Here is a 26,842-nt window from a genome sequence, read left to right on the forward strand (position 1 = left end):
CCATACAAAGATCCTCAAGGAGTAAAAAAGGTGTCTGTGGTTGAATATCAGTCAGAATCGTCGGAAAAGGAATAAGTGCAAATAAGAAGGAGACCGCTTGTTTGATGCTAGATGATTTCGAGGTCTTCCCTACCTTGGCCATCACTGTGCAAACCTCGGTCGCACATATGAATGTGTGTGTTGTATTGGAGATTCAGGGTTTCTGAACCATTCAAGTACATGCCCTATTGGATTCTGGGGCTACAGGAAACTTCATGGATCAAAGGTACGCATATGAGTTAGGCATCCAGTGTGTTAAGACGTTGAAACCAGAACCTGTCAAAGCAGTGGATGGGACTGCCTTGACATCCGGACCTGTGTGTTATAACACTCAGCTGTTGCCCATGCAAGTTGGGTCTACACATTTCGAGACAATACAATTCGACCTCATTGACGCCCCTAATTTAAAGCTCATTTTGGGGATGCCTTGGCTCACTTTGCACGATCCGCTGGTGAAGTGGGCGGCGCGCACTATAGACTTGAATTCCTCCTACTGAGCTGAGCATTGCACCCGAGAGATGAATTCATTTCCTCGAAAACAAGAGAATCCTGCATCCCTTTTAGATTCTAGTTGTACCACTCCAACTGTGTGTTTAATCAGTTCTATACCTGAAGAATACATGAAGTACAAGGAGGTGTTCAATGAACAGGAAGCAAGTAGACTGCCTCCCCATAGGAAGTATGATTGTGTCATAGATCTGGAACCTGGGGCATCCATACCCTGCAGTCGGATTTACGCTTTGACGGAGGCTGAAAACACTTACCTGCAAACCTATCTGAAAACACTGTAGAGCTCTGGTTTCATCCGCTCTTCTTCTCCTGCATCATCGCCACTTTTCTTTATACGAAACGCGAAGGTGGCCTACGCACGTGCATCGATTATAGAGCCATCTGTCAGAAGGTACCTGAAGATTCCGGCTCCGCTGGAGTGTCTGACCCAAGGAGATGCTAAACTCCCAATTCCCCTTCACCACTGTGCCGGATTTCTCTTGCAACAGTGATAACGGGGAAAGGGGAAGTGGATAACAAACAGAGAGACTGCTCACACATATATCTTCTCCCGCTCAAGGAATGGTGTAAGGTTATTCTGTAAAACATAAGGACAACATTACTCAGTTCTGACTTCTCTATACTCTAGTTCCTAAAAACTCTCTCCAAGGAAACCTGACCTCAATTACCTGTGTGAGTGTGAGCTTTAGCTGCTCTCTTATAGGTCTTTATTACTCAACTGTGTAGATGATGATAGATGAACTGACCAGTTGAACAGGAGAAGTTGAAGGTAGTAGAACTGCCCAGTGCACAGGAGAAGTTGATGGTACACAAGAATATATATATATATTTTTATCTACATGAAGTAACAATCCTTGAATTGAGTTAGCAGCTCCTGTTATATATATATGTTTCACCAAAAGTTCCAAGAAGGCAATGAAAATTTATCGCTGTCAACTTAAGGCAAGTCTTTCAATACGCTCAAAGAATTCTGTGAATCAGCAACAGGAATACAGTTCTGAAATTAATAAACTGGTTCGAGCTCACCGACTTGAGGCTGCTAGCCGCTTATGAAGGCTCACAGAGAAACGGGTCACAGGAATACTCAGCGCTCGAGGAACAGCTGACTGAAGATGAAGAAGCCGCTCCAGAAGACCCAAAGTGAAGACTCGAAAATCTATGAGTGTGAACAAAGGGACGGGGAGTAGCGAACTAGGCTGAGGGAAAGGAGAAGCCTCGTTAGAGTCCGAGAGGCTCGAGGAAAAATCACGGGAGAAACTGGTGCAGCCGGAAAAGCCGCCGGGCTCTCTGAAATTCCTCGGGAAGGAGAAAGGACCTATGGAAACTCCTAACCTGACTGAACAAATACTCTATAGCTATGAAGAATAACTTTGAGAGAGCGCGAAAGAATACGTTCGCCTCTCAGGGATAATACCGTTGAAGTGCGCCGTTGTTCGAACGCTCGCGCTCCAAGTCAAAGGGACCGCGTTCTTAAGCAAACACTAGAACGCTAACTGGTTCCCCAATTCTGGCAACAGGGAAGTGAGTGTTCCAAGGCGAAACGATAATTCGCCACTAGCATTGTCCAGTTGAGGGAAGGGGGTGAGTGCTTGATGATGGAGAGAATCTGCGAAGAACTGCCTGCCCTGGGTCCAATCCTAACAGTACCCCCCACCAAAACCCCCTTCCTAGGCTTGTGTGGATAAGTGTTGTGAAACTCCCTAACTAATCTGGTGGCATGAACATTAGAGCTGGGTTCCCAAGATTGTTCTTCAGGACCAAAACCTTTCCAGTCCACTAAATAGAAAAGTTGTCCCTTCCTGATCTTAGAGTCTAGAATTCTCTTAACTTCATATTCCTCCACAGAGTCTACCTGAACTGGAGCAGGTGGAAGAACCTTACGAAGGTTTGGTGGACTTTTCCGAATCAAAGATACATGGAATGTAGGATGAATTTTCAATGTTTTTGGCAAATGGAGTCTCACACTAACAGGATTTATCATTCTGTCCACTGAATATGGTCCCACAAACCTGGGTTGAAACTTCCGATTTCCCCGCAAGCGCATATGGCGCGTGGAAACCCAAACCTTCTCTCCAGGAAGATAAACTGGATTAGCCTTGCGACCCTTATCAGCTTGCTGCTTAAAAGCTGCCTTAGCCTTGACCAAATTTGCAGTTGCTGACTGCAGGGCAATCTGTAACTTATGGATAACTTCCTCAGCAGCTGGAACATCCCCTACAACTCTGCCCACCAACATGTTGGGATGTCTACCAGAATTCAAGAAAAAGGGAGAAAACCCCGTGGCGGTATGCACTGAGTTATTATAGGCAAATTCAGCTGAAGCTAGTAAAGATGGCCAATCTCCTTCCTGGTCCAGCAGATACAGACGCAGGTACTGTTCTAAATCTTGATTCACTCTCTCCGTCTGTCCATCGGTCTCGGGATGATAACCAGTGGATAAACGAGAATCCACCCCCAGACCTCTTAGGAAAGATCTCCAAAATCGGGACACAAACTGGGACCCCCTATCTGAAATCACTACTTTCGGGATTCCATGCAATTTGACTATGTGTTGAACAAACAGGGTGGCCAATTCAGTAGCATTAGGGAGACCCTTGAGAGGAATGAAATGACTCATTTTAGAAAATTGGTCTACCACCACCCAAATGACAGACATCCCCTGACTAGATGGTAACTCAACAATAAAGTCCATAGAGACTGTGTGCCAAGGATAAGGTGGTACTGGCAAAGGCATTAAAAGGCCTTGTGGGGATTGCCTGGTACTTTTCCCTTTCAGACACAGTTCACAAGTGGCTACATACTGTCGAACCTGAGCTTCCAAGCCTGGCCAAAGAAAAGTTCGTTTTACCAGTTCCAATGTCTTCAAAACTCCTTTGTGGCCCGCCAAGGGCTGATCATGGAACTTTCGAATGGTCTCCTCTTGTAGTTTCTCTCCAGGGACAAACATTTTCCCTTGAAAATAAGGTTTCCCATTTTCCACTAGCCGATCTGGACCCTTATTCTCCCAATTCGTGTATTCATCTTTTTTGAATTCCAAGACTATCTTCTCTTCCAACTCGTCCTCTACAGTTACTGCAACGATCTTTTCCGCAGGGATGAGGAATTTCTCAATTTTCTCCTCAGAATTCTCTCCCACATTTAGTCGAGAGAGGGCATCAGCCTTTCCGTTGGTTACACCTGGCTTGTACGTGAGAACAAAATCATAATCAGCAAAGAATAAAGACCATCGAAGCTGCCTCGGGGTCAAGGTTCGCGCAGACTTAAGGAACTGCAAATTCCTATGGTCTGTAAACACAGTTACCACATGCCTGGCTCCCAACAAATAATGTCGCCACTCAAGAAACGCCACCTTTACTGCCAGCAACTCCTTGTCAGCTATAGCATAGTTTATTTCGGCTGCAGTAAGTTTTCGAGAGTAAAAGGCGACTGGATGAAGTTGCCCCGTCTTCTTATGGCGTTGAGACAAAACTCCCCCAATGGCCAGATTGGAGGCATCTGCCTCTACAAAAAATGGTTCCAACGGATCCGGATGTTGCAAGATGGGCGCCGAGACAAAGGATTCTTTGAGGAATTGAAAAGCACTTTCTGCCTCGGTTCCCCATAAAAACTTTTCGTTCTTCCGCAGCAAGCGAGTAATGGGGCTCACCTTTTCTGAAAAATTCTGGATGAATCGCCGATAAAAATTGGCGAACCCTAAAAAACTCTGGATTTCTTTCACAGAACTTGGAGCTGGCCAATCTCGGATCGCCTTGAGTTTGGATTCATCCATGGAAACTCCCTCTGGGGAGAGTATGTATCCCAAAAACTCCACCTTAGTTGCATGAAACACACATTTCTCCAACTTCACAAAGAGTTGATTCTCCAACAGACATTCCAAAATGGCACGTACATGCTGGATATGTTCCTCGGTACTTTTCGAAAAAATAAGAATATCATCAATATACACCACTGCGAAGCGGTCCAAAAATTCACGAAGGATGTCATTCACAAAATTTTGAAATGCCGCTGGCGCATTGCACAACCCAAAAGGCATGACCTGGTATTCGAAAAGCCCATAACGAGTTCTGAAAGCCGTCTTCCACTCGTCTCCTTCTGCCATCCGGACCAAGTGGTAAGCCCCCCTCAAATCCAATTTAGTGTAGATCTGGGCCTCCTTCACCTGATCCAAAAGTTCTGAGATAAGTGGCAACGGGTATCGATTCTTTTTGGTCACCAGATTCAAGGCCCTATAGTCTATACAAGTCCTCAGACTTTTGTCTTTCTTCGGAATAAAGAAAAGAGGAGAGGAAACTGGAGATTGAGAGGGCCTAATGAATCCGTTAGCCAAGTTTTCGTCTAGGTATTCTTTCAAGTGCAGATTTTCAGATTCCGAGAGAGCATATATGCGACTACAAGGGAGCGAGGCTCCTGGTTCCAACTCAATTTTGCAGTCATATTCCCGATGGGGAGGAAGCCTCTGCGCCCCTCGCTCATCAAAAACGGCTTTTAAATCTTGATACTGTGCAGGAATTTCGGGGAGTTCCACCAAACAGATGACTTGTGGTTGATTGGCCAAACAGTACGTTTCGCTCGACTCCGTCTTCACAGGATGGGAGTGGAAACAATGCTCCAGACAGAAATCTGAGGTCAAATCTACAGTTCTCCTAGTCCAGTCAATCTTCGGATTATGCTCAGTTAACCAAGGCAGACCCAAAATCAGTTGGAATTGAGGAGCATCAATTAAACTGAATCGAAGATAACTCTTATGCTCTCCAGGGCCAATCACTGAGATGGCTTCTGTATCGAAGGCTATCGGACCGGAAGATAAAGGGGTTCCATCCACAGCTCGTACTGGTTCCGGCTTTTCCTTCCTAACAAAGTTAATGCCCAATCTTTTTGCAAACAGAATATCGCAAAAGTTTCCGGTAGCTCCAGAATCAATCATGATTGCTACATTTGCACTTTGTTCTTTTCCAAAAATTATTTGACAAGATAGGATGAGATGAGGTGCCGATAACTGCATGGTGTTTGACAATGACTGAATTAAAGGAGTTGTCTTACATTCGGCTTCCACCAGGGCAACCCCGTCTACTGGTGAAGCTTGTCTTTTACCCATGTCGATGTCTTGGGTCTGCGTGGACACTCCTTGACGAAATGCCCAGAACCTCCACAGTACATACATAACTTGCCTTGTCTTCTCTTTTCCCGTTCCTCTGTACTAAGCGGTCCCCGGACGGTTCCAATTTGCATTGGTTCCTCTACTGTAACTTCTTCCTTGGACTTAACACTCTCAGGCCGCATGCGATCAAATCTTGGAGGAAAGGTTCGAGTTTCTTTTCGTCGCTCCTGACGCCTCTCAGATTGCCTCTGGTCTATTTGAAGTACTACGTCTATTAGTTCTGAGACGTCGGTGGGTCTCTTAGGAATCTGGGAGAGTCCATCCTTCAGTTCGTCCCGTAGACCTCTGTAAAAAATTGCTGCTCTTTTTTCTGAAGGCCAATTTGTCTCCACAATAAGCTTATTGTACTGCGCTAAGTATGCCACCAACTCTCGATTTCCTTGCTTTAAATCCAGTAGCTCATTGTCTGTGGTTTGAGAGATTGCTCTCCGATCAAATATTCGTAAGAATTCTGTCTTGAATGCCTGAAAATTGTACAACACTGGATCATTTGTAGACACCAAAGGCAATGACCAAGAAGCGGCATCTCCACTCAGGTACGACAGCATGAACGCCACCCTGGATTGATCTTCTTTGAAAATTATTGGCTTGCAGAGATAGTGCAAAGAACACTGAGTGACAAAAACCTGTGCCTTATTTGGGTCACCCAGAAATCTTTCGGGAGGGGCTAGTGGAATAGTGGGGGACATGGCATGCACTACCTGAGTGGAAAACTCACTAGTGGAAGGCGAAGGGTTAAAGGTTTGTGACTTGGAACCCCCAAAATCAGGACTGGGACTAACCGTGAGTTCATTTATCTTTTGACGAAGAAAACTAGTCTCCCTATTAGATTTCCTAACCTCCTCTCTGGTTTCTATCAACTGTTTTTGTAAGTCTTCTAAAATGGATCCCAAGGCTTTTAGGTCGAGTCCTTCGGCCATGACACCCAAGCGGAAAATTCAGCTGGCACTTCAATCTGTCAGAAGGTACCTGAAGATTCCGGCTCCGCTGGAGTGTCTGACCCAAGGAGATGCTAAACTCCCAATTCCCCTTCACCACTGTGCCGGATTTCTCTTGCAACAGTGATAACGGGGAAAGGGGAAGTGGATAACAAACAGAGAGACTGCTCACACATATATCTTCTCCCGCTCAAGGAATGGTGTAAGGTTATTCTGTAAAACATAAGGACAACATTACTCAGTTCTGACTTCTCTATACTCTAGTTCCTAAAAACTCTCTCCAAGGAAACCTGACCTCAATTACCTGTGTGAGTGTGAGCTTTAGCTGCTCTCTTATAGGTCTTTATTACTCAACTGTGTAGATGATGATAGATGAACTGACCAGTTGAACAGGAGAAGTTGAAGGTAGTAGAACTGCCCAGTGCACAGGAGAAGTTGATGGTACACAAGAATATATATATATATTTTTATCTACATGAAGTAACAATCCTTGAATTGAGTTAGCAGCTCCTGTTATATATATATGTTTCACCAAAAGTTCCAAGAAGGCAATGAAAATTTATCGCTGTCAACTTAAGGCAAGTCTTTCAATACGCTCAAAGAATTCTGTGAATCAGCAACAGGAATACAGTTCTGAAATTAATAAACTGGTTCGAGCTCACCGACTTGAGGCTGCTAGCCGCTTATGAAGGCTCACAGAGAAACGGGTCACAGGAATACTCAGCGCTCGAGGAACAGCTGACTGAAGATGAAGAAGCCGCTCCAGAAGACCCAAAGTGAAGACTCGAAAATCTATGAGTGTGAACAAAGGGATGGGGAGTAGCGAACTAGGCTGAGGGAAAGGAGAAGCCTCGTTAGAGTCCGAGAGGCTCGAGGAAAAATCACGGGAGAAACTGGTGCAGCCGGAAAAGCCGCCGGGCTCTCTGAAATTCCTCGGGAAGGAGAAAGGACCTATGGAAACTCCTAACCTGACTGAACAAATACTCTATAGCTATGAAGAATAACTTTGAGAGAGCGCGAAAGAATACGTTCGCCTCTCAGGGATAATACCGTTGAAGTGCGCCGTTGTTCGAACGCTCGCGCTCCAAGTCAAAGGGACCGCGTTCTTAAGCAAACACTAGAACGCTAACTGGTTCCCCAATTCTGGCAACAGGGAAGTGAGTGTTCCAAGGCGAAACGATAATTCGCCACTAGCATTGTCCAGTTGAGGGAAGGGGGTGAGTGCTTGATGATGGAGAGAATCTGCGAAGAACTGCCTGCCCTGGGTCCAATCCTAACACCATCAACAGGATCACCAAAAAGAACAGGTATCCGTTGCCATTGATTCCTGTGTTACTCGATCAACTGAAAGGATCCACTATTTTCACGAAATTGGACCTCAGAGGAGCATACCACTTGGTGCGAATGGAAGACTGCCTTCCGTACCAAGTATGGATTATACGAATATCAAGTAATGCCCTTCGGTCTTTGCTTCGCCCCCGCCGCATTTCAATATTTTATGAACGATGCGCTGAGGGGATTGTTGGATGTATGCTGCATAGTCTACATAGACGGCATACTGATATACTCCGATTCACTGGACCAGCATGTGCAACATGTAGCAGCAGTATTGGAAAGACTAACACAACATGCCTTATACGTCAAGTTGGAGAAGTGTCTCTTTCACACGGAAGAAGTTGAATTCCTGGGGTATGTGATAGGGCCAGGAGGGCTCTGCATGGACAAGAAGAAAACTGATGCCATAGTACAGTGGGAGTCGCCCTCTAGCGTGAAGAGTCTCCAGCGCTTCCTTGGCTTCTCTAATTTTTATCGCCGATTCATCAGAGATTTCTCGAAAACCATTCAACCCATGACTCATCTCTTAAGAAAAGGAGTTCAGTTTCGATGTACTGAAGAGGCAGAGCAAGCCTTCCAGACATTGAAAAAGTGTTTCACCAGTGCGTCCATACTACGACATCCTAATCCCAGTCAACCCTTTGTAGTGGAAACAGATGCTTCTTGCTACACTATTGGAGGAATACTATCTCAGAGGATTGAATCCTGTTGCTTACTTCTCCAAAAAGCTGTCACCATGCGAAGTAAACTATAGCATCACAGACAAGGAGTTATAGGCAATAAAGAGAGTCTGCGAGGAATGGAGGCATCATTTGATGGGGGCTAGGCATACAGTGGAAATCTTCACAGACCATTGAAATCTACTGTTTTTGAAGAGCGCTAGGGCCTTAACGCCTAGACAGCTTTGTTGGTAACTGTTCTTCGCTGATTTCGATTTTGTCATTAAATTCAGACCAGGACCGCAAAATGGTAAAGCTGACGCCTCGTCACGACCTCCCTCTAGTGTGGATGCCCACCAAATAACAGCAGAAGAACCTCCTATCATCTTACAGAAAGCCTCCTTTGACTCTATGATCCCTGCTGTGACGACAGCAGACGATTTCCTAGAGGAAGTAAAAACCCACTACAATCAGATGGACGAACAAGAGTGGCTGGATGGAGCCCCACAACATAGAACCAAGTCTAATGCCTTGTTGTTCCACGACAAGAAGCTGCATATCCCTCATGTGTCTCTACAACAAAGAGTACTACTATGGACTCATGATTCACCTCTGGCCGGTCATTTGGGACTACAAGAGACCTTACACACCCTGACTAGATACTTTTGGTGGGACAATATGAGAAAAGATACAGAGTCTTTGTCAAGGGATGTTCCGTTTGTGCTCAATCTAAGTCCAGGCATCAGCCGTCTAGTGGTCTGTTGAGACCCATACCTGTACCTCCAGAACCTTGGCATACTGTCTCCATGGACTTCATTGTGGAGATGCCTCCTAGTCGGGGTTATGACACCATTTTAGTAATCATAGATCACTTAACCAAAATGGGGCATTTTGTATCATTGCCCAAACTACCTACGTCTGGAGAGTTCGCTATCACATTTCTGCATCAGGTTGTAAGATTACACAGTCTTCCTTCTGTTTTAATCACTGATAGAGGGACCCAGTTCACCTCTAGGTTTTGTAGGGCGCTATGCTCAACCATGAAGGTTGATGCCAGACTGTGCACTAGCTATCACCCCCAGACAGACGGCAAAACAGAAAGGTTGAACCAAAACCTGGAGCAATGCCTTAGATGTTTCACCTTACAGCACAGCGAGGAAGGGAGTATGCTTCTCTGGACAGCTGAATTTGCGTACAATAATGCTGTCCATTCCTCCTAAGGCTGTTCTCCCTTCTATTGTCTCAACGGATTTCATCCAAACATGATTTCCTTTGAGCAACCAGTTACCTCCACGCATCCTACCATACAGGAGCATAACACACATCTTCAGGCAGTGTTGCAGGAAGCTAGACAGCATCTAGAATCATCCAGAGCTAGGGATAAGCACCAGACAGACAAGAAAAGAACGCCTGAACCTTTGTATAAAGTGGGGGATAAGGTATGGCTCGACACTAAGCATTTGAGGTTCAAAGGTAACACTAGGCTGAAACCTAAGTTCGTGGGCCCTTATCCCATTAGCAGTGTCATCAATCCTGTGGCCATGAAACTCACTCTTCCCTCTTCCTGGCACATTCACCCTGTGTTTCATGTTTCCCTTCTGAAGCCTTGTCCCCTTCTCACTAGGTTGCTGACCAAACCTTCCCCGGTGGTAGTGGAGGGAGAGGAGGAATATGTGGTGCAGGCTATCCTAGACTCCAAGTGCATGAGAGGGAGGGTATTGTACCTCATTGATTGGAAGGGGTATGGTCCTGAGGAGCGTTCCTGGGAGCCTCATGCTCATTTACGTTGCCCAGCGTTACTGCGGCGTTTCCACGCTCGTTTCCCTGCGAAACCTGGTGGACCGCCGGGACGTCGGTCATGGAGAGGGGGTTCTGTCACGTTTCGCCATAGGTTACCCAGGCACACGAGGAATGACTGAGCGTGAATGACAACTACATCGCCCAGAATGCTTAGGGGCGATGTCCTTTCTCTCTTTCCTTCCTGTCCTATACTTAACTCCTCCTGTACTAGAGTCTGGTGCTTGTCACCTGACCGTAGAAGTAGCTGTGATGTGCAGCTCTGGACGCTTCGTATCACCCTGAATAAGCCACCTCTGATCCTTACCCGTCTTCTTGGATTACTAGCGCACTGTGGCGCCTCTGGACACCGGGTGGCGCCTTTCCTCGATCGCACATTGAACGCGCTGGGATCTGAGGATAGCGCGACCCGGCTTTCTCTTTTTCTGCCGCTTTCTCGAAGGATATGTTTTGTCAGCTTTAAGGTAAGGCGCATGGGGCGCTGCCTTATCGCATATCTAAACGCGCTGGATTTGCTTGCAGAGCAGATGCTCTACCGTTTTACAGGAATGAAAGGAAGTCCTTAACTCTTTGATCCTGGGGTTTTTTCCATGTTCTTCAAACCACGTCCGTACATTGTTATTTTGTTTGTTATGCTTTGTCCAAGGATCCAGTAATTCTTTTTTCTCGCGTTCACCCGTATGCCATAATACAAAGGTGAGACGGGCGGATTACTTCAGTACAGTGTGCACTAATCAATCTTCAAGGGCTCAGTTCAAGACATTATTTTGATCTACGTTTTTTTTTCTTCATTTGATAGTGGTGTTGCAATTGAGTCTACTGGCACCATTCCCAGAGAATCCTACAGTGATAATTACTTACCTGTATCACTATTGGAGGTGACTTAACCGTTAATATCCAGAATGCCATGCACCATGCAGGAATGGCGCTTCTTTTCTTTTATGCTTTATTTTTCCCTTTTGTGAATCTGTTTTCTATGAGCTTGAAGCGGCAGCTTAACTTGTAAGTTTATACACAAGCATTGCATTGATCTTTAATCATAGAAGACTTGAATGTATGTATGATTCCTTGTTTCTCCCTCTGCAGGGTTCATCACCAGATACCAGGGAGGTTTATACATCATACATGTTTCCAAACAGACCTACCTGATTATTTGAGCTGCTGCTACTTTATTGTTTCCTTTGTCCCTTTTTTCCCTTCCCTGGTGGTGATACACTTTGGGGAGTTTTCTATATGCTCGCAGAGTGTGCCATTGCGAAGGGATAAGGAGAATTAGCTACCTTCATCGCTCCTGCTGTACCCGGCTGAACAGGTTAGTGGAAACCTGCATGATATCATGACAGACGCCACTGCCAAAGGATCCGGCCTCCAACTGAAGAACCGGGGAAGTTGACGGTCTCGGAGGTGGCAGGAGTGCCAATCTCCCACTGCGTTCTCCTTCGCCGGGAGGTACTCCGCTGTGACTGATACCTGATTGGAGAGGCAAAACTTCCAAAACTGCTTTGCCAAGTTCGCTAGGGCCTTGGACCGCGTGCCACCCAGGTGATTGATATACCTGACCGCCTACACATTGTCCATTTTTAGAAGGACGGACGCTTGAATCCTGTCCTTGGTCCAACACCGAACCGCAAAGGAGCCCGCTAGGAGCTCGAGGCAATTGATATGAAGCTGTTGTTCTAGAGGAGACCAGCTTCCGCCTGTGGAAAATTCCCCACACCGTGCTCCCCAGCCTGACCGGCTTGCGTCCGACTCTATCACCAAGTCGGGAGCAGAACCGAAGATTGCTCTTCAGTTCTATGCTTCCATGTGTGACAGCCACCACTCCAACTCTTCTCGTACTTCGTCCGTCAGCGGAACCACCTGGGAGTACATCAGGCCTTTCCGCAGGTGATGCACCTTCAACCACTGCAGGGCCCTGTAATGCACCGGGCCCGGGAAAATCGCCTGGATAGAGGCTGAGAAAAGACCTACCAGTCGGGCTATCTGCCATAAGGAAGTCCCCTGCTTGGCCAGGGTTTGACGAATCTCGTGACGAATCTTCGCCACCTTCCTGGAGGGCAGGCAGAGCATGGCTCAAATGGAGTTTATCACAGACCCCAGGAAAGAAACCTGCTGCGTTGGGGACAGGAGTGATTTCTGTTCGTTAATCCTGAACCCCAACTGTTGGAGCAAGGCCACCAGCATCTGCAGATGGGCCCGCAATTGTATAGGACACTGGGCCATGATAAGAATATCGTCCAAATAGATGATCAACCGGACCCCCCATGCCAGCAAGTATTCCACCGCTGGTTTGAGGACCTTTGTGAAACACCACGGGGCAGAGGAGAGACCAAATGGAAGACAACAAAACTCGTAGGCTTGTCCCCGCCAAAGAAACTGAAGGAATCTCCTGTGCAGAGGGAAAACCCGCATCACTAGGTACGCGTCCTTTAGGTCCAATCTCACCATCCAATCCAGTGGCTAGAGGACATCTCTGAGCAGATGCATGCCCTCCATTTTGAAATGTCTTTACACCAGCCACTCATTCAATTCCCGCAGGTTGATGACTGGTCTCCGACCCCTGTCTGCTTTGTCCACTAAAAAGATGTTGCTGAGGAATCCCATAGGATGAACCTCTGTCCGGCACACCGCCCTCTTTCTGAGCAAACCGGTTACCTCTTCGTCCACCATAGCTGCGTCTGCCGTAGAAAACACTATCAGCCGAGGCCGAACGCTCTGCCGGGGGGGAACCGAAAAACTCTATCTGGAAACCCCTTACCATCTGAAGTACCCAGGCGTCCCCAGTAAGAGCTTCCCAAGTGGGGAAAAACTGCGCCAGCCTGCCACCTAGTCGCAACTGCGCCACGGCAAGACACTCACCGTTGGTATTTCCATCGTGGCCTCTGTAGCCTCCTCATCCGCGGAAACCCTGCCCTCTGGTTGGGTAGAAATTATTAAAGCGCTGGTCTGTGTGGTACTGGCCACGTCCGGAGCCTTGCCCCCTTCCTTGGGGCTGCTGGTTTTGACCTCGGCCGGGCGGGCGGCTCCTGCTCCGACCGGCCCAGTGGAAAACCAGAGGGCTAAAAATCCTTTTGAGGTTTGCCTCCACTTTATCTAGGGACGTGAATGTGGTGACAAATTTTCCAAGTTCCTTAATAAAAGGTTCGCCGAACAACCCTGCCTCTGAATAGGCCAGGTTGCCCAACTTGGGGTCTACCTTTATTAAGAGTGACCTGCGCCTTTCTGTCGAGAGGGCGCAGTTCACGTTCCCCATAAAACAGATCGCATGCTGCGCCCAAGCTGACAGAATCTCTGGGTCAATAAGGGCACCTGAGCTACGGGCCTCCTCTACCATGTCCAAGATCTTAGTCATTGGACCAATGGCATCCAGGAGCTTGTCCTGGCATGCACGCCAAAACCGATCTATCCCCTTCTTGGGGTCTTTTATAAACTTCACAAGGAATGTAACCATCTTTCCCTCCATCTTCGGGATTAGCGACACCTTACCATCTAGGGTGGGACGTGGACACTCAGCTCTCAACCTACTCCTAGCCTCATTCTCCAAGGGCTTCCTAATGCGAGATGCCACATACAAGGCAGCCTTCTCAGCGGGGACCCATTCCGCCGACCTCGGGTGCACTATGTCATCTGGGTCCAGCATATCCGCTATGCGTGTCTTCGGAGGGTCAGTAGACCCCGAAGGCCTCCAAGACCTCGAGGAGCCTGCCCCATCGTCCGAAATATCTGGGGTATCCCCTTGCTGAGTCTGAGGAGGAGCTGGTTGAGGGTTCTCAGCCGGGGGGCGGGGGGTGGGGGGGGGGCAGGCTGCTGGGGCAGAACAATGGGAGCAGATCTGTGTTTTGTGTAGCCACAGTTTTGATTCCCCTCACTAATGATCACACCTACCTGGTATTAATACAGAACAAAGTAACTGGAGTAAATGGATGCAATTTTTCTTGAGAATACATTACTAAACACAATAACCAACAAGAACCACTGGACTAACCGCTAACCTTGGGTTCCGGAGTAGCACGCTAATCGCCGTAAAGCGAGTCGACGCCTCGTCAGAGGTAGTAAGTGCTATATAAATCCAATTGCAATTACAACTAAATAGCATTAAGTCTTAATGTGCTTGGTGCAAAGCAAATCCTGTAACATGCGGATAAAGATTTGTGCTTTATGTAGATAGTGAGTGGGTCCTGCTTTTGACACTTCTAGAATAGCACAGTGAGCTATGAACCAGCATCAAGGAGCTGCATCCAAATTGCAGGGAATGCATTTAGAAACATTTTTTTTTTCTCAATCTGACGTTATTCTAACATTGCTAAAACAGTTTTCAGTAGTAATAAAGTCTTACTATCATTACATATAACCCCAACCACAGTGTAATATGTTAAATACTTACTTTATGTTCCTCCCAACCATGCACTCTTAACATATAAGGCCTACCAGCATGAACGATGTGGGATTCCTATACTTTGTTACTCTCATTTTCTTATGTAACATATCCTGTATGTTGATTTACACAATTGCACGATTTATTTTGTGAGTGTACTGTAAAGAGCTCTAACATTCTATATTGGGAAGAGTATCACTATAAAAGAATTAAATAAAAAATAAACGTTAGTGCTATTTCAATCATTATTTGTCTAATAACTCATACACAAAGATACACATGAAATTCTTGGAGTTCATGCATTTCTTACATTCAAGGGGTTCAACAAAATTACTAACCTTCCTCCAGATCATAGTTTTCCTTAAGTACTTAAGAAGTGAAAACAAACTGTGTACCTTTGTTTCCCTCTGTTGCTTTGGCATTGGCATTGGTTAAGGTTCAGATGACTAGAACAAAAGAATGGCTTACGGTCTTTGATTTGGGCCCAGCTGGAAGTGAAAATAAGAAAGCCTCTTCCCCACCTAGCGATTGTTGCTCCAAATGGAAAGCAGACACCGTGCAGGCACTTTTGAATAGGTCCGGGTGTCGGCAAGTTACACCGGGAGGAAGTCGGCATATTTCACTGGGACCAGCCCGGAATACTGATCTGTATCAATATTAGCTGCCAGATCAGTGGTTGGGCTGTATATTACCCTTATTTCCTGCACTGCTTTGACGTGGCCTACTAATTATTTCTTTAATCTCCTATTTCTCCCACGCAGTTCAACGCATTTTCTACACCGTCACACTCCCTTTTTTTACCTCAACCTACTACCCCTCACACACACCTTTCTTATGCTACTAAACCTTAATTACTAGTAGCCCAGAATAAGGTAAGGTATTTACCGCACCCAGAAAATATCTGTCCTCTCGGATACTGTATGTAATTGATGTAGTACATACTTATTCCCAGTTTTCCTCTGGAAAATGTGGAATTACATTTGGAATTGGTGCTTTCTACTTCTAATTTCATATATCTCTGGGTTCACCGTTTTATTTGTTACCAAAGTGAGTTTTGAAGAGATTTGGTGACTTTACACAGTGATGGCCCACTTTTTTCAGAGCCTGACTCAGTAATTTTGCATTCAAGCTTACATCTGGCTGGACACTTCTTCTCTACACAGCACCCCTCCGAAGGCAGGCACTTCCAGGGAGGTGATAGCGTATTTGAAATACTTTAGTTGGTGTGAGTCTGAAAATGTTTACCTGAGGGCATTCTGAAAAATTCAGACCAGGCAAAGCAAATGTCTTTTGAAATGTGGTACTGACCAAAATTGTAGAAATAGAACTGTACGATGACAATTGTGGGATCGACTAACTGATGCTGTTTACAATTAGAGAGCTTTCAGAATTGAATTAACTAAATATTCTTTTTAAACAAGTTAAGTTAACTTTGGTATATAAATCCACTGAAGAAATGTACACAAAGCTGCAATGAAGTGGAAATAATTCAGCCAATAACTTATTTCGAATTGTTCTGACGAAGGCTGCAATAATTTATGGGATAGCTGATACATCATATCAACTTACAAGCAACCATTTGATCTTGTTTTTAAGTTTTAGGACTCTTTTTATGTTTGTATTCAAATTAAGTTATGCCAAGGTACATGCATTATATGTGTGTAGGCAGATATACATGCAAAATATATTTTTAAAGGATTATATTGTTGTGGAGTGGCTAAGGAACACAACACAATTATCTTTCTAATTTTTAAAGCATTTATCATTTTAATGAATGTCCTTAGAAAATAGCTGTTTAGTATTTCTGCCTTTTTTGATAATAATGTACTAAGACAATATATGCGATTTTTCAATATGTGTCAATTTATAAAATATTTACATTTGAATAAAGTATTAAGAAGAACATATTTGTGTGCATATAGATAAAAGAAATATATAGATGTAATCACATTTTCAATTAGTCCCATTTGGGATACTTTGCAAATAAGGAATGGTTATTATATGGTTATTATCTTATCCTATGGGTGGGCTATGTACCTGTGTTCCACCAAGCTTAAATTTTCAAAGTGAGGGTTCATAAACAAAATAAGAGGGTTAACTGTGGTTTCTAGAATTTGTTGATACAAGGTCCCTTAACATAGGCTCTTCTGGTAGCTGTGCACCAGTAACACCAGAGCCAGGCTAAAACATTTGGCTGCCAGCTCCAGTAACCAACCCAGTTTCAGGTTGGCCTAAGCTTCAGTAACCAAGAAAGTTTTAGATTGGCCTAATGTTGCCCAATTAACAAATGCTACGATTAGAAAGGGAAGTGTAAAAAAGGAACATAGATTGGTAGGCATTTTCTAGGCTTTAGTGTGCACTTTGCTCAAGCATCATCGCCATTAGAAACCTTTAGAAGCTCTAGCATGATTGAAATATTATTACAACAAACACAGTTATATATTTGTTTTTTATCTGTAGCCATCACAACCCGTAAGAAAACGGATCCAAAAATTGAAGTCGACTGAGACTAAAGAACAGCCACAGGCCATACACACCACTAGTGAAGTACAAACACCACACCATCTTGGTGGCATCCCCATTCTCAAAACTATGGTACAGTTCCTTCATAGTTCCTTCAGTTCCTGCTTGCTTTCAGGACTGCACGGCTTTCCAGGACGCTTAGAGCACTCTACAGGGGTTTTTACCCTTTTTAAATTGCCGCAATTGTTACATATTTTAAAATTGTTATTCCACTGGCTAAAATTGTTCTGACTGCTGCCACAATACCATAGTACCCTATCCGCACCTTAAAAAACTAATTTACCTCATTTCCCGCCGCTTTGGCGTGGCTAGAACTCCCGTGTGCGCCATCTTGTGTGAGGGAGGGTCGGGCTTGCTGCCATCTGCGGGCGCCATTTTTAGTAGCGCTCTAGATGTCTGGCCGCTCCTCAAGGACACCTTATTTAAGGAGGGGTTGTTAGTGAGCTGATCTTGCTTTCAGGACTGCACGGCTTCCCAGGATGCTTAGAGCACTCTACGGGGGCTTTTACCCTTTTTAAATCGCCGCCATTGTTACATATTTTAAAATTGTTATTCCACTGGCTAAAATTGTTCTGACTGCTGCCACAATACCATAGTACCCTATCCTCATACCCACACCTTACAAAACGAATTTACCTCATTTCCTGCCCCTTTGGCGTGGCTAGAACTCTCGTGTGCGCCATCTTGTGTGAGGGAGGGTCGGGCTTGCTGCCATCTGCGGGCGCCATTTTTAGTAGCACTCTAGATGTCTGGCTGCTCCTTAAGGACATCATTTATAACTGAGGAGATGCAAGCGCGCAGCGCGCGCGTGCAGCGGGAGCGCCGATGGCGCGCCAGAGGCAAGCCCGTCCGCGCCAGTACGTCGCCTCTCGCCAGCCATGCTGGTCAAAGCCAGTTTGGTAAGTTCCTCTATACTAGAGAAGCACTGTTAAATCTTCGACCTTTACCTCACAAATGTAGCAGGTCCCCGCTTCATCCTTTAAGTGGCCCGTTAAGATGCCCTTGTGGCACGTTTGTACTCTCTAAGTCTATGCCAATATTTGTACCCCCACACCTCCTCCTCAACATCGGCTAAAAATAATGCAATTAAATGTAAGGTCACTAGTTAAACACCATGCAGCGATATATGATTTGATCATCGATAAATCTCCAGATGTTTTTTTTTCTGACCGAAACTTGGTTTAGTGACGATATGACGGCTCTTCCAAACCTGGCGCTACCCCCTGACTACTCGATCTATCTGGTGAACAGAGCAACGAGGGGAGGCGGCATTGCTGTGATTAGAATTATTTCTGTCGTTTTGAGAAAGTCAATTTGGAAGGAGGCGAATGTGCACACTTCAATATCGCCGTGAGCACTCACTTCTCTCTCTCCGGCCTACTTATATATAGACCTCCCGGACCTGCATCTGGCTTTATTACTACCTTTTTAGAAACTGTCGGAGCATTTGCTGTGGAGTCGGCCAATTTTAGCATCTTAAGCGACCTTAACTTCCACTTTGAGCTGAACCAGGACCTGACTATTCGTACCATTCTTGCCGACTTAGCCGCATTTCAGTTACACCAAATAGTTAAAAGCCCTACACATATAGGAGGCCATCTGTTGGATCCCATTTTTACCAACTTAGAAAGGGCCACGACGTCGACACCTACCCTCATGGCCTGGTCTGACCATTTCCTGGTCGAAATGATCACTCCCTTGCCTCTACCTCCACAGAATAACACGCAACGCTCGGTATATAAAAGACAGTGGCGTAAGCTTCGTTTGGAAGACTTTCATGCTCTTTTAGGAGCTGACCCATTAGGCCCTTTCACTGATGTCGAGGTGGGTTAGAATTCGTTCTGCGCCTGGATTACCCGGGCACTGGACACTCTGATACCGGCAACATGGATTAGAGGTCGTACACATGACTCTAAGAATACGGACTATTTATCGCTCTTTCCCTGGTATGGCTATGCCCACCCCTCTTCTCTTTACTAGGCCTGTTTTATCCTCTAATCTGACGGCTATCCCTGAGATCTCCTGGGAAGAATTCAGTAAGTTGGCGGGGAAAATCAAGTCCGGCTCCCCAGCGGACCCACTTAAACCTGTGCAGTTCAGAGAATCTTCTCTGTCCTGTATGCCCCCGCTACACCAACTGATTAACGCTTCCTTTTCATCCGCTACTGTCCCGGCGAAATCGAAACAGGCGTGGGTCTCTCCGATTCTCAAGAAACCTAATATGGACCCTACAAAGCCTGAGAATTTCAGGCCTATCTCCCTCCTCCCCTGGATAACGAAGGTGGCAGAATCTCATGTTAATACCGTGCTCACTAACACTCTGAGCGTCAATAACATTCTTAATGAGAGGCAACATGGTTTTCGTGCAGGCCACAGCACCGAGACTGCTCTCTTGGCCATGACGGAAAATCTACGAAATATTCTTGACCATGGTCAAACGGCGGCACTGATCCTGTTGGATCTCAGTGCCGCCTACGACACTGTCTCCCATAAGATTCTGCTTCACCGGCTTGAGGAGGCTGGGATTACCGATCTGGCCCTGGCTTGGTTCAGATCTTTTCTGACTGCGAGGTCCTTTCGTGTGTCCACCCCTCCTTTCCTATCCCAGGCACATCTGATTGAACAGGGTGTCCCAAAGGGCTCGGCATTAAGCACCACTTTATTTAACCTATGTTAGACCTGGGGGTCTCTAATTGGCAGAGGTAAGTACCTTAGACCAAGTAGGGACCCTTGCTTCTAGTCAGGGTGAAGAATTACACAAAGTAGATAACCCCTGCTCACCCTCTAGGTAGCTTGGCACGAGCAGACAGGCTTATCTCTGAGGCAATGTGTATAATGAATGCACTTAACACAACAGTAATCCCCAATCCACCACAAACTGAGACCACACAGGTAAGTATATTTTATAAAAATATATGTCTTTATCTAGTTTCAGCAGGTATATAAAGCATTTGCACGATAATTACTTTTCCAATAATAGGTTGCACTTAATCTTAATGGTGGTACTTGTAAATAGGAACTTCTTTATCAAATCAGTCTCAGTCTCTTGTGAATCAGTATTAAAAACGAGTAATACTGACTTACTTAAAATGTGCTCTCAAAACGAGCAGTAAAAACAATGCCAACGTGTGATTTCTTCGCTGAGGAGCCCTCCGAGTGAATGAGCCCCAGCGCTGCGAGCGCGCCTCCCCGAGCGATCTATGGGCACCACCGTGCCGATCAGCGCTCGCTCACACCCCGCCCCGGCCGGTCCCGGCTGCTCTCCGCCCGCTCTCAGCACTTCCAGGGAGCGGCAGGGAGCAAGCACGGTGCTTCAATCAGGGACTCAGGCCAGGGGCTGGATGGTACTCACGACGCTCCTTCGGTCACTCTTCCCCGGCCTCGGCGGCGTTCCCAGAGGTCCCGGTGCAGGAACCAATCAACGTGCGACTCGGCAGGCGAGCCTCCAGGCCGATGACGTAGGTTCTCCTCGCCTGGTCCAATCACATCGCGCCCTTCGCGGCAAGCCTCCTTCAGTACCCGGGAGTCAGCCAACGGCAGTGCGGCTCCCGGGACAAGGCTAAGATGACGAATCCTGGGCGGCCAATCCCTGCACAGCTTCGGCGATGACGCTACGGCGCACGGGCCAATCCCGTCGCGGCGTTAGCGAGGATGCTCGGCTCCTTCAGCCAATGGGAGCGCGGCGGCTCCGGTCTTCGCCGCTGCAGCTCCCCAGCGAACGGCAACTTCACAGGGTATTCTTGGCCCCGGGCAGCGGCGGTGAACAGCGGCCTGGTGATATTTAGGGTTCAGAAGACGGGCAGAGCGCTCGTGTGGGCACAGAAAGCCTTTTGAACAATAACTCCCGAGGGGGGAGCACAACGAGCCTCCGGTCTGTCGCAGGACTGTGCCGATGAGCACACCGAACCTCTGCACGGCCAGCAGTCACAAATCACGTGCCCAGAAGGGAATAAGCACAGTGTTTTTGGCAAAGCTTTAGGAACCTTTAACCCTGGGTTCCAAACAGGAGGCCAGCTCTTCTCAGGCCCTTGGAGATTCAGTTCAGGAGACACAGCAAATTCTCTGTAGTTTCAAGCAGGCAGGGTCACAGCACACAGCAAAGTCCCTTTCTTCTTCTCAGCTTCCAGTTAGACAGCAGAACAGGTCAGCCCTTAGAGCATCATTCAGAAACTCTGTCCATCACCACCCCCTTTTTCCAAAATCGCTTTTATCCACACTATGTGTGGGAGAGTATGCTCAGACGTGAGTCCCTTGCTCATTGCACCATCAGGATTCAAGCAAGCCGGGCCGACGAAGGCTGTGATGCCAGAAACCGGTCCCCGGAAGCTTGTTTCCTTCCCAGTATAAGAATTGGCTTGGTAGTTTGGTTTGCCCTGTTCCCATCATGCACTGGGACAGGAACAGACTAATTTGCATATAGCCAGGTTCTGAGCTGGGATGGTGCATTGAGCTAAAAAACGGTGATGGATTAAAACCATGATCTCTTGACTTGGTAAGAGTATTCTGCATCATTCAGAAACTCTGTCCATCACCACCCCCTTTTTCCAAAATGTAGCTATTTACAACCAGTAATTAAGCGACACGATAGATATTTATATGCCTTGCAGTTTATTGGCGAATTGAGGGCATTAATCATGTCTGTTAAAAAAGTACAGTCTTGCAAATAAGTGTATTTTACTTGCTTTCATTCTGCAGTCACTGAATAAGGAAGCAGACAGTCCATGTGCTTCAGGTGCAACGAGCAGCCGGCATGGATCTATATGGATGCAATTCCGATCTGGACTTACCATTAAACGTTCCAACAAGGACGACTGGAAGGAAGCAGATCCCACCAGCTTGACCCACGTGAAGGTAGAGTCCATCATAAATATAGACAGACCCATCAGCTGTTAACTACTGCATTTCGAAGGCAAAGCTATTCAGGGTACATTCGAAATTTAGGAGGAGAGTTCCAAAAGGACTTGGTACCTCCAGAAAAGATTGGCTTTGGGCCCTATATTTCGAAAAGCACAGGACATGAACTGGAGAACTGAGAGTCGTAGAAGTTCTTTACCTTCTAGAGATATACGCCTCTAAAAGATAGGAGGTTGTTGCATAGCACTGGCCTTACAAACTGTCATTTCTTTGAGTGGTGGGTTGAGCTTTTGGGCCCTTTCACCAAGATGGATTCTCCATCCCCTGGTGCAAGTGAATGCAGCCTCTGCCTACCTGTGCCCTTTCAACACCCCCTCTACTGACTTAAAGGCTAGTGCCTAGGCACATCAGTGGGGAATGGAGAGACAGGTGGAGTCAGCTGGGCCTGGTCAATATCAGCACGGCCCTTGTGCAGGTGCACAGCAGCAAGAGCCAGTCACCACCAGCCTCTTGCTGCCAGAACTGAACATGAACCCACGATTAACTTCTTAAAGGTACAGTGTGACACTGAATCCAGCACTGTATACAGTACCAGATACAGAGGCAGCTTTGTTACAATCCAGAAAAGTGCATACCTTGTACATCCATTAAAGACAATTTATTGTGCAGTGCGCAACACTGATTGTCTGATCATGATGTTCTTCCCACACCCACCTCCCTTAGTAAGCCTTGAACTACCCTGCCTTGCTATCCTGAGGGCTAAATGCAAGCCCACTTCCCAGGGCACTTGTAATGAGGGCCAAAGAGCGGGTGCATTTCAAGTACCTTCATTTAAAATATTCCTAATGAGTTCAGAGTCTCTACATGGACATTTGTTGTGTTTTCTCTCTGAGACTGCTATGGTTCACACAAGAGGCACTCAAGAAAGAGACGGTGAATCTTCCACCCTAAACTGGGTGGCAATCCACCATTATTTCCAGTGGTTTGGAGTTATTACATTGCTGTTCTCACTGGTAAGGCCAGTGGCAGTTCATCATAGGGAGCGCTGCCTTCAGCCACTACCTAAGCAGAGCAGCGGAATGATGAGGGCAGCAGACATCCACTATCCTCTAAATCAGACCCTTTGGGAGATGTTTGTTGGCTCAATGACACATTTACATATTTGGCAAACCACACGTTGACACCATAACCTGCAAATGTTGAATACTTTCAATAGGAGGCGCCATAGTCCAATGAAAGCACTTCAAATGATACCAACCCAAACATCACTGTCTCACTTCTATCCAATCTGTAGCAACTCAAAGAACAAGAGAACCAGAATGACAACTGGAAGGAAAAGAGCAGACACAGAGATTCCTCTAAAGACAAGAAACAATCGGGCGCTGTAGATACACGATCTTCCTCTCCCAGCAGCCTGTTTCCTAAACACATCAAGGTAAGGGTGGAGCAAATGTACAAAATAACTTTTTTTTCTTCAAAGCTTTACTTATTCAGCATGACTTGAAAGCAACAAATTACATTGTGATGAGAGCATGAAGCAAATATAGGACATCGTTCATTCAAATACATCTAATCAGTGTTAATTTTCTCTTTATGTGATGACCTGCCGTCTCCCTCTCTGTCTTAGAGTCATGACCATTTTACCAAAGTAACCCTAAACAAAAAGAAAAAAAACTGCCCCAACATTGTTTTAAACAAGACCCCTCCCCCCCTCCTTCCCTGGTGGTGGTGAATCATCTTTCTGAGTGGCAATAAGTAGTCAGTCTTGCATCAGAACCGAGGTCCATGCCCTAAGTTAGTCTTGCAGGGCCAAGAGGGATTAGATGTATATCTGAAAGTGTTGGGGCAAGGGTGAGAAACCATCCTAAAGTTGGAAAAGGTGAAGTGCTCTTATGGAAGGTGGGCATACCGCTGATGGGAGGCCATTCGAGAGAAAGGAAACCAGCGGGCCGCACCGGTACTCAAAACTTTTATAACCATCTCTAAAGATATCTGCTAATCTTTTCATCGTGAGTAGTCTCCAGAGCCATGAGTGCCATAATACCACCGCTGGAGCCTCTGTCTTTTTACAAGCTGCTACTATTGATGTTTTGGCCGCTCCTAGACACACCCATAAAATCGCCCTATCTGCTTTTGTCTGATGCTCTAACCCCGGATCTCTGATGCCTAGAAGAACTTTCTCGATAGAGGCCGGTATGGGGTAACCTACCATTCCTTTAATATGAGTTAGAATTTCCTCCCAATAAGGGCGCTAGTTGGGCAGTCCCACCATATACGGCGAACATCCTCAAGAAGGCCATATCCATGCCAGCACAGGCCGGAAGAGCTAGGAAAGAGCCTTTTAAGTTTGGTGGGGTAGAGGTACCAATACAAAATAACTTTTACAGTGTTAAATCTTTTCAAGTTCAAGCAGAAAATGATTGCACAAGATTTAAAAGCTAATGTTTCCATTGCCATTAATTGTTTCAAACAAATCAAGCTGATAGTGTCCACATTCTGGGGCCGATTAGGATGGCGGACGGAAATGGGTACTGTCCGCCATGGTGGGGGAAATTTTACTCCCGGCTGCGCCGCGGAGAAACCGCGGTTGGGATTAGGATATTCATGTCACGAAACTCCGACCGCGGCGGACGGATCACAACCAACACCGTCCGCGGTGGACGGAACACAACCAAGTCCGTCCGCGGCGGACGGAGTCCAATGAACAACCACTGCCGCGGACGGAAATGACCGCGGAAAATAAAACATGTACCGCCATACCTGAGAATACTCCGTGGCCGCAATTAGGATAAATCCGCCCGTACCACGGAACTCACAGCCATCCACGTCCGCGGCGGAAACAATGCTACGAGAACCACAGCATCACTGCGGAAGGCCAACACGCACAACATCCCTAGCGCCTAACAAATGTCAGAAAGTGCACCGCAAGTCCTAAGCAAACATACGAACATTGACAAGGCCCCCCCCCCCCACCAAGCACAAGCCACCATGACACGTCCCAATTATCCAATAATGCACACAAGTCAACACGCCCACCTACCACCTGACTCGCAACAACCATTGAGACACGACTACAAAAAGACACCCACACACAACCACAATCCTTTGCACCACAGCATTGCTGCCAGCAAGAGGGCCATTCGAGACACTGCTAACTCACATAAAATCACATAGAAGACACCCACCCATACCCTACCACACCCACCACACAAACACCCACCACACAAATCCTACACATCACACACCACACACCTGCACCTCCCAACTCACTCAACTCACACACTGAGCACCACACACCATGGCACCCAAAAAAAACCCGAAATTCACGGAGACAGAGTTGCGGGTAATGGTAGATGAAATAATCCGTGTTGAGCCCAACATCTTCGGGGCCCAAGTCCAGCAGACGACCGTGGCGCAAAAGAACCACATGTGGGACAGGATCGTCACTCGGGTGAATGCGTCGGGGACTGTGCCGAGGACGAAGCATGACATTCAGAGGCGGTGGCATGACCTGAAGACCAGGGTCAAGGGCATCCGAGCGAAAAACTTCGCCAGAGCCAATCTTACTGGCGGTGGCACACCCCCGGAGCCCATACCCTACACCGATTGGGAGGAGAAGGTGCTGGTGATACTACACCCAGAGAGCCTAGACGGACTTGACGAAGGAGAAGAGACTGGTGAGTACAAACCAAGCACCACGATCAGCACGACATGGTCAGGCTCACACAACTGAGAAGAAACATCCCCCACGCCCCAACCCATGCACGTTGGACACCAACACACTAACATGTCCATGGCTCCCAACAGGCCCCCATGTTCACGGGGAGGGTGGTGGTGGTGGTGGTGGAGGGTGGGGTGTGTGAGAGGCCCAAACTACAACTCCCAACAGGCCCCCATGTTCACGGGGAGGGTGGTGGTGGTGGTGGTGGAGGGTGGGGTGTGTGAGAGGGCCAAACTACAACTCCCAACAGGCCCCCATGTTCACGGGGAGGGTGGTGGTGGAGGGTGGGGTGTGTGAGAGGCCCAAACTACAACTCCCAACAGGCCCCCATGTTCACGGGGAGGGTGGTGGTGGTGGTGGTGGAGGGTGGGGTGTGTGAGAGGGCCAAACTACAACTCCCAACAGGCCCCCATGTTCACGGGGAGGGTGGTGGTGGTGGTGGTGGAGGGTGGGGTGTGTGAGAGGCCCAAACTACAACTCCCAACAGGCCCCCATGTTCACGGGGAGGGTGGTGGTGGTGGTGGTGGAGGGTGGGGTGTGTGAGAGGCCCAAACTACAACTCCCAACAGGCCCCCATGTTCACGGGGAGGGTGGTGGTGGTGGTGGTGGAGGGTGGGGTGTGTGAGAGGCCCAAACTACGACTCCCAACAGGCCCCCATGTTCACGGGGAGGGTGGTGGTGGTGGTGGTGGAGGGTGGGGTGTGTGAGAGGCCCAAACTATGACTCCCAACAGGCCCCCATGTTCACGGGGAGGGTGGTGGTGGTGGTGGTGGAGGGTGGGGTGTGTGAGAGGCCCAAACTACAACTCCCAACAGGCCCCCATGTTCACGGGGAGGGTGGTGGTGGTGGTGGTGGAGGGTGGGGTGTGTGAGAGGCCCAAACTACAACTCCCAACAGGCCCCCATGTTCACGGGGAGGGTGGTGGTGGTGGTG

General features: G+C 47.1%; 1 protein-coding gene across 1 annotated transcript in view; it reads left to right on the top strand.

The window, feature by feature from the left end:
• Positions 1 to 26,842, top strand: part of LOC144752447 (uncharacterized) — a 146,753-nt gene that overhangs the window by 84,752 nt on the left and 35,159 nt on the right. The window contains exons 16-17 of the mRNA XM_078640373.1: positions 22,030 to 22,185; positions 23,483 to 23,623. Of these exons, the coding sequence (XP_078496499.1) occupies positions 22,030 to 22,185; positions 23,483 to 23,623 (297 nt within the window). The remainder of the gene's footprint in view (positions 1 to 22,029; positions 22,186 to 23,482; positions 23,624 to 26,842) is intronic.

The sequence above is a fragment of the Lissotriton helveticus genome, chromosome 5_1 (genome assembly GCF_964261635.1).
Source record: "Lissotriton helveticus chromosome 5_1, aLisHel1.1, whole genome shotgun sequence".
In the NCBI taxonomy this organism is placed as follows: domain Eukaryota; kingdom Metazoa; phylum Chordata; class Amphibia; order Caudata; family Salamandridae; genus Lissotriton; species Lissotriton helveticus.